The sequence below is a fragment of the Elgaria multicarinata genome, chromosome 4 (assembly GCF_023053635.1).
Source record: "Elgaria multicarinata webbii isolate HBS135686 ecotype San Diego chromosome 4, rElgMul1.1.pri, whole genome shotgun sequence".
Classification (NCBI taxonomy): domain Eukaryota; kingdom Metazoa; phylum Chordata; class Lepidosauria; order Squamata; family Anguidae; genus Elgaria; species Elgaria multicarinata.
This window is the reverse complement of record NC_086174.1, coordinates 71,204,588-71,223,307: the sequence shown is the minus strand read 5'-3', so window position 1 is coordinate 71,223,307 and position 18,720 is coordinate 71,204,588. Positions and strand designations below refer to the sequence as shown.

At 41.3% G+C, this 18,720-nt stretch overlaps 1 protein-coding gene across 1 annotated transcript; it reads left to right on the top strand.

Moving 5' to 3' along the window:
* Nucleotides 1-3,890: 3,890 nt before the first annotated feature.
* Nucleotides 3,891-17,787, top strand: OPRM1 (opioid receptor mu 1). Its single transcript, XM_063125686.1, has 3 exons — nt 3,891-4,266; nt 9,047-9,567; nt 17,679-17,787. The coding sequence occupies exons 1-3, from the start codon at nt 3,924-3,926 to the stop codon at nt 17,715-17,717; spliced, it is 903 nt and encodes a 300-aa protein (XP_062981756.1). The 5' UTR covers nt 3,891-3,923; the 3' UTR covers nt 17,718-17,787.
* The last annotated feature ends 933 nt before the right edge of the window (nt 17,788-18,720 follow it).

The following is an 18,720-nucleotide window of genomic DNA, read 5'->3' as shown; positions in this document are numbered from 1 at the left end:
AAGGGCCTGTTTTGCCCCCCTGCCCGCCCCCCACCCCCAAAGTGCTATTGCACCACCAAATGTCCAAAATAGAAATGTGGCTTTTTTACTACCACAATGCTGCCAAATTCTGATAGCAATCAGCCTTGATTTCAGCACAACAGGTATATAGGGTTATTGCCCCCCTGATCCTCTGAGTTGCCCACCTGTGCTCTGACATATGTCACTCCCAGAACATGAAGCGCTTTAGAAGTTATAGTTCACTGGTAGCAGCCAGTTCTGTCATAGAAGAATTTGAGTCTTAGAAGACCCATAGAAGAATTTGATTAATATCTTCTCAGCACCCATATTTATGAGGAAACAAGTGCTGAAGCATTCTGCATCTGCTGTAGCTGCCAAGTCATCTTCAAGGGAAGCCCCAGGTAGAGCACATTACAGCAGTCAATCCTGGCAGTTACGAAATCATCAATAAATGCAATGAAATCCCTTTTTCCCCCAAAAAAGGGATGGAGACTCTAAGAAGTAATGCAGCTGATAAAAGTCAACCTTAACCGTTATCACCAAAGTCTTGTTCAGGACCATGACAAGTTCTGAACCTGCCCAGATAGGAGAATGACCACTTCATTTATCATACCACCTCACTGAAGAGCATGAGATTGCCAATCAGCATCATACCTCTGCCTTGTCTGGATGATGATGATGATGATGATGATGATGATGACGATGATTTTATATAGCGTAATCAATTTTCATGGTGCTGTACAGAACACCTTCAGCTTCTTTAACCTCACCCCTTTTCCACAGCCTCCAGACACTGCTTTAGAAGCACTAAATGGATGCTTTGTCAATGGGATAGAGCTGCGTGTCATCAGTATATTCAACCCCAAAGCTCCCTAAAGATGTGCTTTATCTGTAATGTGTCACCAGCAACCCTCTGTTCAACATCAGACCTCAGACGAGTGAAGACATGGAGATTTCAGAACATGGCCAGGCTCTTAAACATGAGGAGTTTTAACATGGTTGCTTGCAGGTTATTGCCTTTGTGTTTGAACATTCACTTTGTTTAATTTCTTTTCTTTTTTAAATGAAATTCCTTAACAGCCATCTGGGGGACTGGGAGAAGGATAAATAAAACACAACAGGGAGGGTTGTGCACCGAAGCATTTTATGAGTCTATATTGGAAGGCAAACAGTAGATCTTTTGTTCAGTGCCTCCAATTGTCCTGCTAAGAATAAAATAAAGAAATAGAAATGAAATGCACCATATTGATTTTTTATTCTTATTTTGCTCCTGCCATAAATATGTAATAAAAACCATGAAACAAAATTATGAGAAAGTGACTCTGTAGCTATTACATATTCCATCTAAAATACAGCTTCTGGGTTCCTTATCTTTTCCTGTCCTAACTTGGTTACAAATAAAGTACAAAGTACAAATATAAACATTGCCCTTGCAAACAGGAAATCATCAATCTTAAACAGAAATAGGCAATGTTCTTTCTAGAAAAAAAATGAACCATTTCATCACAAAAGTAGGACAAAATGTAATATGACCTAGCTTAAGAAAATGAAATGTAATATGGAGAGGATGAAGGGAAAGTAAAGCTAAAATGTCAAAAGTGAACTGTAGCCTATTAGAGTATATATTATTAGTCAGTCATACCAGCAGGTACATTTACTGCACAGGGCAGCAAATTGTAAGGGACATTTTTACTGTGGCATCAGACGGAGGAGTCTTTTCCAAAGACACATTGATAGGGTTCCATCTTTCTCTCAGGAATATCATGACTTTAGTTCATGAAATGAGATTGTTTTATGTATGAATACCCCCCAGTAGTTAATTTCCAAGTGGGTAGCTGCATTAGTCTGTTGCAGCAGAAGTTACAGAGCTTTGTGGCACCTTAAAGACTAACCAATTTAATACAGATTAGGGCCGCTAAAGCTATGGAAAATTGACATGAATCTTGCCAGCTACAGAACAGGAAGCCAATCAAATGAAGACCCATTCAAAAGTAGACCCACTGAAGTGAATTGGACTTAAGTTAGTCATGACTTGATTTCAATGGGTCTAAGTATGACTACAGCTGGATGCAACCCATATTCTTTAGTATTCCGAGGATTGAAGTAGACAGACTGGAATATTTTGTTTTTGTATTTCTGTCCTGCTTTTTCTGTGTATAATGGGAAAGCTCTTAGAACAAAACTTCTTCCAGTGCTGGTTGGGGGAGCTAAAGCTATGCAAAATTGACATGAATATTGTCAGGTAGAGAATAGGAAGAGCATAAAGTGAAAGTATATGAATATCTGAAGCACATCGCTACTTACGAACTGAAGTCATGTTCACCTGCTACTGATCCATTGCCATCAGCTGTTCAGTAAATTCTGTCAAGGAAGAAAAAGGGATGAGACCTTAAGTAATTCAGGACAGACATTGGTTTTCCATCTTCTAGAACCTTCTGGGCATTTCTTCCTTCGTCCTTTGACTTAGATCCATTTTGGGTTAGACGTTTATTTATTGCTTTCTGAGAACACAGAAAGCAATTAAAACGAAGTACCTGAATTTAAGACAATTGAATTAAATTCAGGGGGATGGACAACTTGGTCCTCAGGGGATGTTTTAACTACAGTTTAACTATTACAAGCAGAAATTGATGTCATTGATGCCAAAGAGGCATCCTAACTGAGCCACACACTTAATTGGGGGCTCAAGGCTGTGTCCCTATAAAGGATCTGATTTTACTCCAGTACAGTTGTTTAATGGAGCCAAGAACCATAGGGTCAAAGCACCATGGCTTTTTTTATTAGCAGAGGCAAAGATGTCACTTGTCTCCATCCTCAGACTTCATTGTTGATTCTGAGTTTAGCTGTAATCCTAAGAGTAGCTGGAGGAGGGGAGGGGATTGATTTCCCCAGCAACAACGTATTGTTCTGAGCGACCCCTGTTGTAATGTGAAATATTTTGGGTTTGGTTGGCCTTGAATGGGCAATTCAGACCCATTTACTTTAGAGAAGAGCTGCTCCTCATGGAGATAAAAGCTGCTAGAGTGGCTGTCTTTGAGACAGGTGAGTGTGCATGTGTACACAGACTAGGGATGTCAGAGAAATCCACAATGGACCAAAATAAGTTTGGATTTTTATGAATCCAACCTGAGGATTCCGCAGCAGACCAGCTTTTCCCGTCGGGCAGATTCCATGGACTAAAGGACTGTTTTTCTAACTTTTGGGGATTTTGCACAACATTCATCATAGAAAAGTATGCAAAAATAAGAAATAGCCAAAAATGTACATTCCCACCCCCATAGGCTAAAGTGTGAAAATGTGCATTTGGGGGGAATTTACGTGTTTTTGGCAAGTAAAAATTTGCGCAAATTCAGAAACGGGGAAAAAAATCCAATTCCATCAGTGGGTAGATGATGGAACAAAAGGCACCTGGCAATCCACAAAACACAGACAAAATGGATTCTACACAATCCATATATCCCTAACACACACACACACACACACACACACACACACACACACACACACACACACACCTGTCTGCAGTTTTGGAGACTCCTTGGGGCTGTGGCTATGGGGACTGCTGTGATGAGCATCCGTACTTCAAAATTTACCCCTGCTCCAATGAACTTCACATTCTGGCACAATGGGCTGTTGGGTAACCATTCCTTATGAACCATCTCTTTTCTTCATGAAGCTCCAATGCAGGAGAAACATACTGAAACTTTCCTAGAGAGCTATCTCATTTGCATGGAGCAGAGATCCACTCACCTCCTTGTCAATTTGTTCTGGTAATTAATTAATCATTTTACTGGATTAAGGCACAAAAATACAACAGTATGTTTCTTCACCGGAATGTTTGGCACTAGTCTTGTTGTGCTTTCATGTGATCTTGTTCTGCATTTTCACTCATCTGCTTTGTTGAATTCCTTAGATACACCAAAATGAAGACTGCCACCAACATCTACATTTTCAACCTTGCCCTGGCAGATGCCTTAGCAACTAGCACACTGCCATTCCAAAGTGTGAATTACCTCCTGGGAACATGGCCATTCGGTACTGCGATTTGTAAGATTGTTATATCCATAGATTACTACAATATGTTCACGAGTATTTTCACCCTCTGCACTATGAGTGTGGATCGCTACATAGCTGTTTGCCACCCAGTCAAAGCTCTGGATTTCCGCACCCCAAGAAATGCCAAAATTGTCAACGTCTGCAATTGGATTGTTTCTTCGGCCATCGGCATCCCCGTTATGGTGATGGCAACCACAAAGGAGAGTAATGGTGAGTAAGAATACCACTCACCATCTTCAAATGCTCACTCAGTTTCTTCTTCAGCAAGGAGGGAGACGGGGGAAGGAGGGAGCTACACTCAAGCACGAAATTGCTGGGGTATGTCCCAGTGAGTTAGAGCAAGAAATTTAGTATAGGTGCAATCCCTGATTAATAGAGAATCTGAAAATGGAATAAACATACCTCTCTTTCAAAATGTGGGACTCAAAATGCCTTCCAAAATGGTCAGGCTGCCACACTAGTAAGAAATCTGACATTTGGTACGCACATACTCTGAGGTATTCCTATTATTAGAAAACATCTCAAAGGGGTGATATTTATAAATTGCTCCCAAGAAAGGGAAGGGAAGGTGTGCTCCCAAGTGATACATATTTCAAGGGCACCCAGAATTTGCAATTTAGTAGGCACGTAACAGGAGACACAGTGATTACTAGAAAAGCTTCAAAATAGGATATATATTTTTACCCCTAACACAGCAGTCGTACACCTCAGTGGTAGGTAATCTGGTGCTACAGTTCCCAGAAGCCCCAGTCAGCATGGCCAACAGTCAGGGATTATGGGAGTTGTACTTCAAACATCTGGCAAGTACAAAGTTGCTTATCCTTGCTATATATGTACCATTGAGTTCAATGGAGATTACTCCCTGCTAATTGTGTATAGGACTGCGGCCTAAATTTCAAATATTTGAGAAATAAAGTAGAGGCAATTCCATTCTGTACTGTTTCTGGGTTAATGAGCAGATTTTTAAAAACCACACAAAAATGTGTTTTAGACATGTATTTTGAATGCACTCTGTCATTAAATACATGTTTATAGATGTGTTTATCTAAATGTTCACATTTATAAACCTATATAATTCTAAAATATGCATTAAAAAACAGCCGCACATTTAAGTACATTGCCTGAGCCAATAAAAATTGCATTGCAAAAGTTGAAAACGTATACAGTCATTCTGATCCTCAAATCAGTCTCAGATATGAGGATCAGGTCAATTTGCATGAGAATATGGAAAGGTCAAATTCTTTAAGCATCCCCAAAAAAAATTTTTAATTTTTTATTTTGTCAAAGAAGAGAGAAACAACTAACCAATTCAGTATATAAACTGGTGAAAATAAACAATAGCCAAAAGGATATAATGCAACTTAATGTCCACAAGCTAAAAACATTCAGTCACTATATGATAAAAGGAAGCAAAAGTGTAGAGCCATGTCTTTCAATACCAAAAGCAACCAAACACTTTTTGACCATAGGTCTTCTTCAGTGGTCTAGTATGTAAAAAGGTATACCAACAGCCACCTATCTATCCAAGCTTCACAGACATATTTATTTATTTATTTATTTATTACATTTTTATACCACCCAATAGCCGAAGCTCTCTGGGCAGTTCACAAAAATTAAAACTATCATAAAACAACCAACAAGTTAAAAACACAAATACAAAATACAATATAAAAAGCACAACCAGGATAAAACCACGCAGCAAAATTGATATAAGGTTAAAATACAGAGTTAAAATAGTATAATTTAAATTTAAGTTAAAATTAAGTGTTAAAATACTGAGTGAATAAAAAGGTCTTCAGCTGGCGATGAAAGCAGTACAGTGTAGGCACCAGGCGGACCTCTCTGGGGAGCTCATTCCACAACCGGGGTGCCACAGCGGGGAAAGCCCTCCTCCTAGTAGCCACCTGCCTCACTTCCTTTGGCAGGGGCTCACGGAGAAGGGCCCCTGTAGATGATCTTAAGGTCCGGGTAGGTACATATGGGAGGAGGCGTTCCTTCAAATAACCTGGCCCCAAACCGTTTAGGGCTTTAAATGTCAATACCAGCACTTTGAATCGGGCCCGGACCTGGACTGGCAGCCAATGAAGTTGTAAAAGGACTGGCGTAATGTGATCTCACCAGCCAGTCCCTGTTAGTAAACGGGCTGCCCTGTTTTGTACCAGCTGAAGCTTCCGGACCGTTTTCAAAGGCAGCCCCACGTATAACGCATTGCAGTAATCCAAGCGAGAGGTTATCAGAGCATGGATAACTGTAGCTAGGCTATCTCTGTCCAGATAAGGGCACAGCTGGTATATCAACCTAAGCTGATAAAAGGTGCTCTTTGCCACTGAGTTCACCTGTGCCTCAAGTGACAGTTCTGGATCGAAGAGCACCCCCAAACTACGGATATTCACAGTGTAAAATACTACAGTGGCTCTACCTTCAATTATAAAAACAATTAAAAGAAACTGTACTTGCTAATATGTACACACACATATACTACCTGCACCTGGGATAGAATATTTTTGCCACTTCTTCACATTCTTCAATCAAAACCATGATTAGGGGAAGGAAGACCTCTAGAAGCAGCTAAGACCATTATGGCTTCAGGACGCACAGCGAATGGATCTATATCAATTGGTTTAGGATGCAAGATTTCATTGGGTGAGGCTGCAATCCTAGGCTAGCTCACCTTGGAGCAAGCCCCATTGAACTCAGTGGGGATTTCCTCTGGAGTATGCTTGTTCAGGACTGCAATTTTCATCCATCGATGAATCAACCAAAGTGTGGGTTTAATGGTGGGGAAGCCCTCCTCGCCGGCTCTATGAAGGTTCCCCATCAGACCTGCTGAGGCCCTTTCCACTTTCTGAAGCTCTGCCAGAGGCCAACAGGCTGGAGCCATGGGCCTCAAGTCATCAGGAGCACTTGGAAGGGGCAGCTGGTGAAGGCCTGCTGGGAAAGGTGAAGGCTGAGCAAGGTTGGCTCAGTTGGACAGGAGCTGCCACCTCAAAGTGCTTGGAGAGCCTTGAAGTAGCAGTCCCTGGAGACTCTGCTTACCCCTCTCCACCTTCCCAAAATCTCTCACCCCCACCCTCACTGCTCAGCTCAGGCAGGCAGACTGCATATCCGTGCTGCTCAGCTTCCTCCCACCCTTCAGATGTTTCCTGCAGTGCTGTGTGTGTGTGAGAGAGAAATGGGGTGGAGAGAGGGAGAGGTGGAGGAGAGAATCACAGAATCCTAGAGCTGGACCAGGCCATCTAGGCCATTGGATCCAAGCTCTTCCTCAGTGCAGGAATCCAGTTTCAAACATCCATGTCAGGCAGACAGAGACCTTGAGAGGGTTTCACTATTAACACTCTAGAAATATTTTTCAATGATTGAATATTAGATAGATAGATAGATAGATAGATAGATAGATAGATAGATAGATAGATAGATAGATAGAGATGGATGTAGGGGGCAGTATGTGAATGGTGTGTGTTGGAGAGAGAGAGAGAGAGAGAGAGAGAGAGAGAGAGAGAGAGGTTTTGGCACCATCTGCTCCTGAAATATATTTTGGGCCCATCTGCTCCCCACCCCCAGGTTTCCACAGGGCAATGTGGCTCTCAGGCCAAAACCAATTCCTCAGCAATGCTTTACTTCATTGGGGGTTGGGAGAGACAAATTTTAAATGATGACATTGGGAATTAAAGGCACACTTGCCTATTTTGTCAGTCATTTTGCATTCAGTGACTACTCAGGGAATGAAAAAGTAAAATATTAAAAAAAATGTTCTTTTTCTAATAGCAATGAATGACAGCTTTGATTATTAAATTGAAAATTATCTAAACATTTTCTTTTTGTGCTGACAAGAAAAGAACTGAGAGAAATACAGCTATGAATTTCTTCCACTGTGCTATCTAAGAAAAACAAAGTTATCAATTTTGACTAAAATTATTGCTGATCAGTTTGAGAAAGCTGCACTATAAAAAAAATCTTACCTGTTTTCTTATTAAATCTGGTCTGTTTTCTTATTTAAAATGCTTTACAAACTCATTCCCCATCCCTGTTCTAAAGTCACTGATGTTTCATAGTGAAATCAGTTGGCCGGAAGTGGCTATTTCCATCAAGAAAACAAAACATGATTGTTAAAAATGTAGTTACACATTTAGCTTTATGTGTAATTTGGCCCCAAGCAGTGACTTTGGCTGTAATTAGCCACTCCACAAGTTTCACTAACTTCTAGGATGGCCAGATGCAAAAGAGGACAGGGCTCCTGCACCTTCAATCAATATGAAGAAAGGGGAATTTCAGCAGGTGGATATGACAACGCGCAACAATTAAAAGTGCAGGAGCCCTGCCCTCTTTCCAACTCCCCCCCCCTTTTACTATCTTCACTGGACTCATGAGAATTAAAATCTCCAGGAGACTTTTCTGGCTGGACTGGACCAGAACCATTTTTCTTCATAAACATTCCACCCACCCACTCTAGTTTAGCCAATTAAAATTAACCTGAATTGTAATTTCCTGTTCCCAGCAAAGATTGTCTTCAAAACCAAGCTGCATTGCTTCCACTTCCTTAAGCAGGATGCTGTTGTGTAAGATTCTGCTCAACAAATAAAAAACCCATGTCATTTACTTTCTATGGCTGCTTCTGCACTGACCATTTACTGTGGAAGAGCCACACTTTGTGCATTCATTTTTTAATGAGGCATCTGCATGATGTTGTGATGAAAACCTCACCTTCCCAGGTTTGAAAATCCAACTCTTTTTTAACATCACAGAGCAGCTGCACAGTTTCCCCAGCTGACCCATTGTACAACTATTCAATAGCTTTTTTGGAAGGTTTCATTCTCTGTGGTCCGCCCCACTCACCTAACCCTTGCCTTTCCAAATAACATTACCTTTCTATCTGTGTCTTTTCTCCCTTCCTCCACAGCCAGGGAAAAAGATGTGATGGGGTGGGAGTCAGAAGAGATACTAAAGGGTAACCAACAATTCACTACAGGTCACTTCTTTTTTCTTTTCATAGGGTCTATTGATTGCACACTTAAATTCTCTCACCCAACATGGTACTGGGAGAACCTGCTGAAAATCTGTGTTTTCATCTTTGCCTTCATCATGCCTGTCCTAGTCATTACAGTGTGCTATGGACTCATGATTTTACGCCTGAAGAGTGTCCGGATGCTCTCTGGCTCCAAGGAGAAGGACAGGAATCTTCGAAGGATCACCCGGATGGTCCTTGTAGTCGTGGCTGTCTTCATCGTCTGCTGGACTCCCATCCATATTTACGTTATCATTAAAGCCTTGGTCCATATTCCAGAAACGACATTCCAGACAGTCTCCTGGCACTTCTGTATAGCCTTAGGGTACACAAATAGCTGCCTTAATCCCGTCCTTTATGCATTTCTAGATGAGAACTTCAAAAGGTGTTTCAGAGAGTTCTGCATCCCATCAGCTTCAACCATGGAGCAACAAAACTCCACCCGTGTCCGCCAAAATACTCGCGACCATGCCTCCACTGCCAACACAGTGGATAGGACTAACCAGCAGGTATGACTAGCAGTGGAAATGTTGTCTGCGGATTCAGGCATTCCTCCTGGAGATGACATGAATTCTGAAATCACAGTCTTTACTGATGTATAGCTTCTGGAAGATTTTTTACAACACCCCTTTGATTTACCTTTCTTAGTTGAGGTGATACACAAATGTGGAAAGATGAAACCAGATACGCTGGCTAGACAATGGCTGTCCTAACCAGAGTCTGGGAAGCCATGGAGTTCCCAGATGCACCTTGCATGGCCAGGCCCTGTCTGTGTATCAAGGTACTGTTTATTTAGCAGAGGAGAAAAAAGGAGGTGCTTTTATGGTTTCCACCTTGCTATAGCTCAGCATTCCACCGATTCATGCTTGCTACTGCACAGCATTCTAGAACTGTGTATATTAAGAACTGCTTATACCAAATCAGAGCATTGGCCCATAAAATAAGGAACTATCAGCCCCAACTGGCAGCTGGCCTCAAAGCCAGTTCTGCAAGTTCCCGAAGAGTCCTACTCCTTTACACTTGACTGACAGCAGTGGTGCAGTTAGGTAATGTCAGACTCTGGACCCAATGATCTTTCAGAGGACCCCATTTTAGATGGTTAAATCCAGTTCTGTTGTGATTGGGGGCCTTCTGACTCATTCTGCTGAATGGGGCTCTGGACTTCTGCCCCAAAGTCCTATTATGATGGCACCACTGATTGACAGGCACATCACTATAGACTTTCTATCAATACCTGTAGAAAAGTCTATGCCACCATTTATTTTATTTATTTATTTACAATATTTATATACCACTCCCCATTCAAACTTTCAGAGTTGTGTACAGGATAAAACAAAACAAAAACAGAATAAAAACATGTTAAAATATATTTTTCAAAGAAGCAAAATGCAAAGTGAACTGTGGCTGGTCATCAAGGGAAGGCATCCTGGAACAATGACGTTTTCAGGAGGTGCTGAAAGGAATACAATGTTGGTGCCTGCCTAACCTCCAGAGGCAGGGAATTCCATAGGAGGGGGGCCACCACACTGAAGGCTATTCCCCTGGTGGACTACAATTGGAGGATAGGTCTATGTGGAACCACCAGAAGCATGCCCTTGGATGACTTCGGTGACCAGGCAATTTGATAGGGGAGAAGGCGCTCTCTCAGGTATCCTGGTCCCAAGTTGTTTAGGGTTTGTACACTAGTACAAGAACCTTAAACCTGGCCTGGTAGCGAATAGGCGGCCAGTGCAGTTCCCTCAGCAAAGGAGTTACATGCTGGAAAGGGTATTTATTTCATACTCCATGAGCAGACTTTGACTATCCATTTTTCCACTAATGTATTTGTGAACAAGTAACCTACATACTTAGGAGGCTATACTCTCACCCTGAAATAGTGATCGTATTGGCAATTATTTATATATTATTAACATGCAATGGGGTGGTGCTTTTGTGAGGGAGCTTATGTGGCCTCAATTCACAATATACACACTATCCCGTCTGTATGAATGCCCATTCATAATGTTTCAGCCTACGGGATTTAAGAAAAGCTGTTGTACTTCCAAACTACATATTTGTCTTCCTTTCCCTTTGAAAAGTAATTCTTTCTCTGGGCTTTTCTACATGAGGCATTTATCATGTGCTTGTCCTTCCCTACTCATGGTGGTTTATAGGTTCTTTACATGATATTGTGACCCTCCAGTTTTGTTTCTGTCTCTAACGAGTACATTCAGCAACGTTTATTAGAGCAGGGAAAATGTGGTATTTAATTGCGAAAATGAAAGAAATTGCTTTTTCACTTGTGTGTTTACACTATTCCATTATACCACAGTGCCACCAAGAGGTTATGTAGCAGGAAAGCAGGAAAGGAAACACTCTACATGAAGTGCTCGGATCTCAATTCTGCCACAAAACCAGAAGTAGATTCAGCAGATTAACAGCTGATTAACAGCCTCATGTAGAAAAGCCCATCTTTCTCTCTCACACACACACACAGAAATCATACACAACCATTTCATACATACATACATACATACATACCCTTTCAGAATTGTCCAAGTGATCCATTGTCTAAATCAAGAGAAACCGTCTGTCTCATTCCTTTGCTTCTCCTTTACCCTCCATAGTGACTGTCTTCCTTTCCCTTTAAGAACAATTTCTCCTCCACCATAAAAAGCAGTATCAGATGATCATTGTCGATGCATAGTGGGAATAAAGCTATGGTGGTGGAGTGATGATGGCTGCAGGTCCAAGACATATTGAGATATATTTTTAAATATATTCAGTGGTATATAAATCTATCAAATGTTTTAAAAGCGATTGTGCCAAGCAGTTGACAAGGCTGCTTGGGTTGGGAAGAGGCAGCGGAAAGCAACAGATGGAGGCATCTGAACCTGTTTTGTGAGCAGATCCAAGTATCAGATCTTTCTTTCTGATTGAGGTCTGCTCAGAATTTACCTGAAGTAGGGTTGCCACCTGTATATAATTTCGGGGGTCTCTTGATCCATTTTTTGAACCTGTATATAATAGGTAGGAAACTTTGTCTCTCTCACCAAAGCTTAAATCAGTCTTGCCTTCTCTTTCAAAATATGTGTCTGTGCAGGGGGAGTGACTGCTGGGAGCAACAAAAAGCAATATGATTTATTTCTCTAAAATAATAATAAAAATAAGTAATTGGGGTAAGTAATTCTTGAAAGATATAATTACATTACTCATTCTGAAAATGAAAATTGTGCCATAGGTTAATAAGGGGCTGAAATGGCCACTGGTAACTGTTAATGGCAATTAGTGACTTGTTTTCGATTTGATAATGTAAATGATGCAACAATAGCTCTGATTATTCTCTGATCCCAATAAGCATCTAATGAATTTTGGCCCACTGATGCAATGAATGTCTAAATGATTTGCCAGGCTAAATGGTAGCTAACCTAATGTATAGCCATGCATCCCACCCGAGTCTCTTTCCATAGCCACCCCTCATGGCTTGTCTTCAAATTATCCATGTATCTTGCCATCCAACATTACACCAGCAGTGAAAATGCAGATAAAAAATGCAATAGATTGCTCCCCTTGAAAGCCAATTCCCTCTCTGCAATGTTCAGGTTAATTATATCTATACACATAGGAATTATCTTTTCTCTAGCATTGTGACTGAGCTGAAATGCTGAGATTAGGAGGCAAAGAAAGGTCACAACACTAAAAGATATGGCAACCTTACCAGGGCCTCCCAATGAATTAAGTTTAAGCAGGAATTTTGAATGCTATTATGTCAGGACAGCTTGGAATGTAATATATCACAGAAGTACTCTTGGAAGTCAATCCTGTGTCTAAAATTGACTGTGTCTAAAATGGATTTATTCATGTGCCGAAGAAGAAGAAGGAGAAGGAGAAGGAGAAGGAGAAGGAGAAGGAGAAGAAGAAGAAGAAGAAGAAGAAGAAGAAGAAGAAGAAGAAGAAGAAGAAGAAGAAGAAGAAGAAGAAGAAGAAGAAGAAGAAGAAGAAGAAGAAATCCCTTTATGACAAGAATCCTGGAGTGGTTTGGTGCATGGTGCATCTTTCTTGGAATAGGAATTGAAGGATTCATAAAGCTCTCCTACTTTGCTGTGTGACTTGTTGGCCTTCCTCCCCACCCCCATGAATTGGAGGCTTGGAGGAGCTCCCTGTCTATTGAAAAATAATGATTGTTTATTACATTTATATCCCACCCTTCCTCCAGGGAACTCAGAGCAACATTTGGGGACCTACAACTGCCACCATCACTACCCTATTTTATCCTCACCACAATCCTGTGGCTAGGCTGGAGAGCAAAATGGTGCCCAGCCCAATGTCACTCCATGAGCTGCATGACCTTGAACAGGTTTGAACCTGACTTCCCTCTGTCCTAATCCAAGATTTTAAACACTACAGTGCTTCAGCTTTCAAATCCTCTTTGAATTTAGCATTCAAAGTTGCCATTAGGAACCATCCTAAGTCCCTATTATTCACCGTGTGAGCTCACAAGTGCTACATGGACACCCTTTCCAGTGTCTGGCAAGCAGGGATCCTCTCTTTTGCATAGCCTTCTCTTGAAAAATGGAAGTATCTCAAAAGTTTGCCTAAAAAAGCACATTCTTCTTCCTTGGCAATTTTAATTTCTGACCCATGGTCAGCAGAGTGTACTAGTGGGAATGACCATGACCTCAACTTGAAGTGGGCCAGTAGAGTTCCCTTCTGCTAGCTCAGCTGATTTATTCCTTTCCAGAAACACTCATTTGCTGAAGTAAGCAGTATCTTCCCACTAGCACAATGACACCATCAAATACTTCCCTAATACGCTCTAGATCTAATGGGGAGGGCGAGGAGGCTTTGAAAAGGATTTTATTGCAAGAAAGAGCAAGGTGTCTGTTGACAGCTAAATGGAACAGATACTTATGGCTTAGTACCAGTTCTTTGTCTTTAGCTTCAGAACATTTGCAAGGGGAGCAAATATCCATTATCCTTTCTTTAAAAAAAAAATGCAAAGGAGGTCTGTAGCTCAGTGGTAGAGCAACGGTTTTGCATGAAGAAGGTCCCAGGTTTGATCCCTGGTATCTCCAAGTAGGGCTGGAAAAACTCCCTGGAGTCAAGTGTCAACTACTGGGCTAAATGGACCAAGTGTCTGACCCAGTATAAGGCAGCTTCCTATGCTCCCCTAATGAAAAACATAAACAGCATTTTGTTTCATCAGTAGAGAAACCAAACAGTGTATGTAGAAATGAGAAAAAAATATGCCATTCTTTAAGAAAAAAGAAAGGTATGCCTCTCTAAACTTAGACCTTAGCAAGACCTAAGGTTTATCCCGGGATCATCCTGGGGTCATCCCTGCCTGCTCCCGGGATATCCTGTGTGTCACTTACCTGAACAGGGATGACCCCAGGACGATCCTGGACTAAACCTTAGGTCTAGCTAAAGCCTTAGTATCCCCTCTGCAATTTTCATCATAATAAACTACCTGCTACTGCCTAGCAGATGTTTGTTTGTGAAATAAGATGCGCTCTCTCTCTCTCTCTCCCTCTCTCCTCCCAACAACCCTCCTATATCTGTTTCTTAGCCATCAGATTTTGAGGTCTGCAGGGAGAATTGCCCCCCTCCGGTTCTGTTGATGGAAGCTCTTTTGTCACTGGAATGACGTCACTGGATGCAACCCATTAGATGCCAGCCTGCTAGTTGAGCTCCATCTGAAATGATGACATTTAGATATATGGTCATGGGCAATGGAGGCTGGTGTCTTCAAATTCAGTGAGACAACTGTGAATCCATTCTGGGTTTTAGACACAATCAGCCAGATCTCTAAAGGAGCTATCCAAAGTTCTGAACACTATCCCCAAAATAAGTTCAATACCTTATATAGCTCGTTTACAGCCCTTGCTCGTCTGACTAAAACCCAGAATGGATTCACAGCCCTAATGAAATCAGAGCTACCAGGCTCCACTGGGACATGGTGCTTCTGGAGAACTTTGGAAAGAACTGTAATGGGGGAGGGGAACTCTTCTAAATTCATGTGAAAGTATAAGGGCCTCAGAGGGACTTAACAAAGCATATAAAGGGCATTCTTATAGGAAAGGCTAATTTCAAAGGAAGCACTCCCTAATTGAGGATCCTTGCAGACATTTATTATACTATGTATCTTTGGGGCACAGTCCAATGTATATTTAGAGAGAAAAAAGTCCTACAACTCCCATGGCTGGCTAGGGAATACTGGGAGTTGTAGGACTTTTTCCAGTCTAAACATGCATAGGATTGTGACCTAAATATATTTGATATTTCTAGAGATGTAGCTGTTAACTTGTGGCACCTTAAAGACAAACAAATTTATTATGACATAAGAAGTTGCAAACAGAACCAAAACCAAAACCATAGAAATGTTTTATGGCTTTCTAGGAGATGAAGGAGACCAAAACGAATTATCCAATATTTCTGTTGAATTTGTTAATTTTTCCAATGTTTCAACCATAAAAATAAACCTTAAAATTGCAAATGTTTACTTAATTGAAGAAGATTGAGGATGCAGTCATATACATGCAGGGGTTAAATACCATTGAAGTCAATGGGATTTTAACAGGCTACCTATGGACAGGATGGTTGCCTAAGAGATGACTGTGAATGACATTATAGGAAAGAGTCAACATGAAAAACTATGGTCAGATTTCAAGCAACAGGTTTTCATCAGTGGCTACAAAAACCGAACTTGTGGGGACAGGCTTTTATCAATGCAGTCTACATACTACATAGGTCCCCTTGAAGCAGAAGAACAATGAGTAATTTGTGTTTGATATTTAATGTTGTGTGTGTGCATGTGGTGTTAATATTTCTCTATTCTATATGGTGTATTTTGGATGCATAGCACCAAACGCTCTGTTGTAAACTTGCAAAGCTTTGTTCAATTCCGTGGAGTTTACAAGATGAAAAACCGGCCCACGTATTCCAATCATCCGGGTAGGGAATTCCATTACTGCTGCTGAAATTCATTACTGAGAACCTCATAATATTGTCAAAGTGCAGTAGAACTTTGGTGGTAATATGAACCCCAAGACAAATACTGGGACATCACCCAAAGGCAATTTCCCATGACCTCAGCCACACAGGGAACTACTCTATCAGCTTCAAAGTTCAAAGGGTCTACAAGTGGACACTCCCTAACCAGTCAGTCTGATTCTTTGGTGTAAGAAGAGCCATACGTCTATCCAGAAAAGGCACAGAAAGGACTGGAAGCTACTTATGAAGAGGGCCTTGGGGCTGCTGAAAATTAGAAGACCTCATGGGTTGGGTGGGTTACCAGTTCTGGGGGAGACACAGAGAGGGTGAAAAACTTTCAACATTAAAAGGGGAGTTACATTTGGACTGTAAGAAGCAGACCCATTTGGACAGGTTTATAAACACTGAAATTCTACTGTTCTGTGTTCATTTGAAATCTGTGCTCACATATGTGTCTCTGAAGGTTTTCTGATTGGATTCTTGGAGCTACCAATCTTAATTCTGAAATACTGGGTCAATTCCAATTAACCATCCTTTCGGAATATTGTGAGATCTATCTATCTATCTATGTCTTCTAATGCACTATTTGTCATATTATTTATTCGTTCTGGGGGGAAATAGTTGAGGTGGTTTACAAAAAAAATAAGAAAACAGAAATCACAAATAAATAAAACATGCTAAACCATTAAAAACAACCTTTAAAACCCTAACAATTTTGAAAAGCCAAGATAAAAAGAATTGCCTTGACCCCCTTCCTGAATGCAAAGGGAGTGAAGATCAGTCATAGCTTCAGAGGGATAACATTCCAGGCTCTGGGACCAACGCAGGAGAAAGCCCTTTCCCATCTGCCTGAAGGGTGGGCCCCAGTGAGTGAAGGTGTCTTCAAAAGGGCCTCTCCTGCTGATCTGTGGGTCCAAGCAGGGCTGAGGCAGTACTGTGCACCAGTTAGTAGCCTAGCTGTTGCATTTTGTACCAATTGAAGCTTCCAGACTCTCTTCAAGGTACTCCCATGCAGAGGCCACTGCGATAGACAAACTTATTTATTTGATGATGATGATGATTCCCCCACCTTGTTCCCTCTTGCAAACAACCCAAAGCAGCTCATATGTTCGTCTCCTCTCCATTTTATCCTCCCAGCCACCCTGTGAGATAGGTTAGGCTGAGAGTCAGTGACTGGCCCAAAGGCACTCAATGATCTCCTGAATCCCAGTCCAACACTCTAACCACTACACCACATTGGCTCACTTCTTCTTAGGGTGCTGTTGCATCATGTCCTGCCTTGTTGGTTCCTGGCCGATGGCTGGTTGGCCACTGTGTGAACAGAGTGCTGGACCAGATGGACCCTTGGTCTGATCCAGCATGGCACTGCTTACGTTCTTATTTTCTAAGAAAAGACACCAGTGATATCAGTGTTATGTCTTCCATGGGGATGAAGTCTCAAGGTTCAGGTTGGAACTGGCCCAGCTACTGCAGTCTTTGCTCTTACATGATGAAATGCAAAAGGATATTCCTGCCTTCTCAAAATGGCATCACTGGGCTCCTTCATTGTGAAGAGGTAGTGAAAGGTGAAGCAAATTCACCGAGCATCATTTGTAAGCAGCTGGGTGGCGAACTTAGCTCATTTCTCATTGTATTTCTTTCCTTTCAGCTGGAACTCCTGGAAGTTGAAACCGCACCACTGCCGTGACCACGCCCCGCACACCCTGACCGTGTAGCAACTAAATCCAGGGCCACTAAGTGGCTGTGATATTTGTGGTGGGAATATGTAGGAGATTGATTTCCCCTTCCCTAACTCACCCAGTCCTAAGGCAAGTGCCTGCCTTAAAGTTCCATCCGAATGATTTGCCTCTGCGGCAAAATCCCATTGCACATTTTGAAAATAGATATAAAGTCAGACCAAGGCAGAAACTTTGCACCCTGCTTCTAGGGTACTAAAATATTGCCACCAAGGATATACTTATTACATGCAGGATGAATCTGAGAGATTAGACATCCTTACATTAAAGCAGACCAAGGTTATGGTAGAAAATAAGCACAACTACCACCTAAGAAAGGAAAGGAAAGGAAAGGAAAATATGATTATGGGGAAAGGCTGAATGATGGAGATTAGCATCCAGAAGTATATCCAGTGCATCTCTATCAAAGGGTTTTAATCATTATTTTTATGGATACATATTTGGTGTGCAGGATTATTTGTCATACAAATATTTCTAACACATAATTTTCAGTGGAAAAAAAGATTTACAAGCTAGATGGAGTAACAAAACAAATTAAAGCTACCTCTGAGGTATATTTTAAAAGATATATTACTGAGACTGAAATCCTCCTCTGTTGAAGTCCTCCAGTTCACTAAGAAGTAAGAACAAGTTTCTATCTAAAGAAGGTTCTCCAACCATAGTCTGTGCCAACTCGAACAACAAAAGTTCCCTTTTCTACACATTTACAAATATTTGATCTACAAGATTATGGAATGATCCTCCCAGGTAGCAGATGGATCGAGTGTGAACCATAGTTATATAAATATGTTTGCGTTGCTGCTGAATTTGTGTATCAAAAGCAGAGAACCACAGTTTTGCAAATCCCATTGTCAATATGTGACTGCTAAAATTCTGGCAGTCAAATAAGCTGTGGTTTTGCCTTTTTTTTAAAAAAAAGAGTACATTCATCTAAGTTGACTTTCCCCCCCCATA

Excerpts from the sequence above, each read along its gene's own strand:
- OPRM1 (XM_063125686.1), top strand. The coding sequence starts at position 3,924 with ATGAAGACTGCCACCAACATCTACATTTTCAACCTTGCCCTGGCAGAT. Across the intron at positions 4,267-9,046 it reads AACCACAAAGGAGAGTAATG|GGTCTATTGATTGCACACTT; the intron begins GTGAGTAAGAAT and ends TTCTTTTCATAG. Across the intron at positions 9,568-17,678 it reads TGGATAGGACTAACCAGCAG|CTGGAACTCCTGGAAGTTGA; the intron begins GTATGACTAGCA and ends CTTTCCTTTCAG.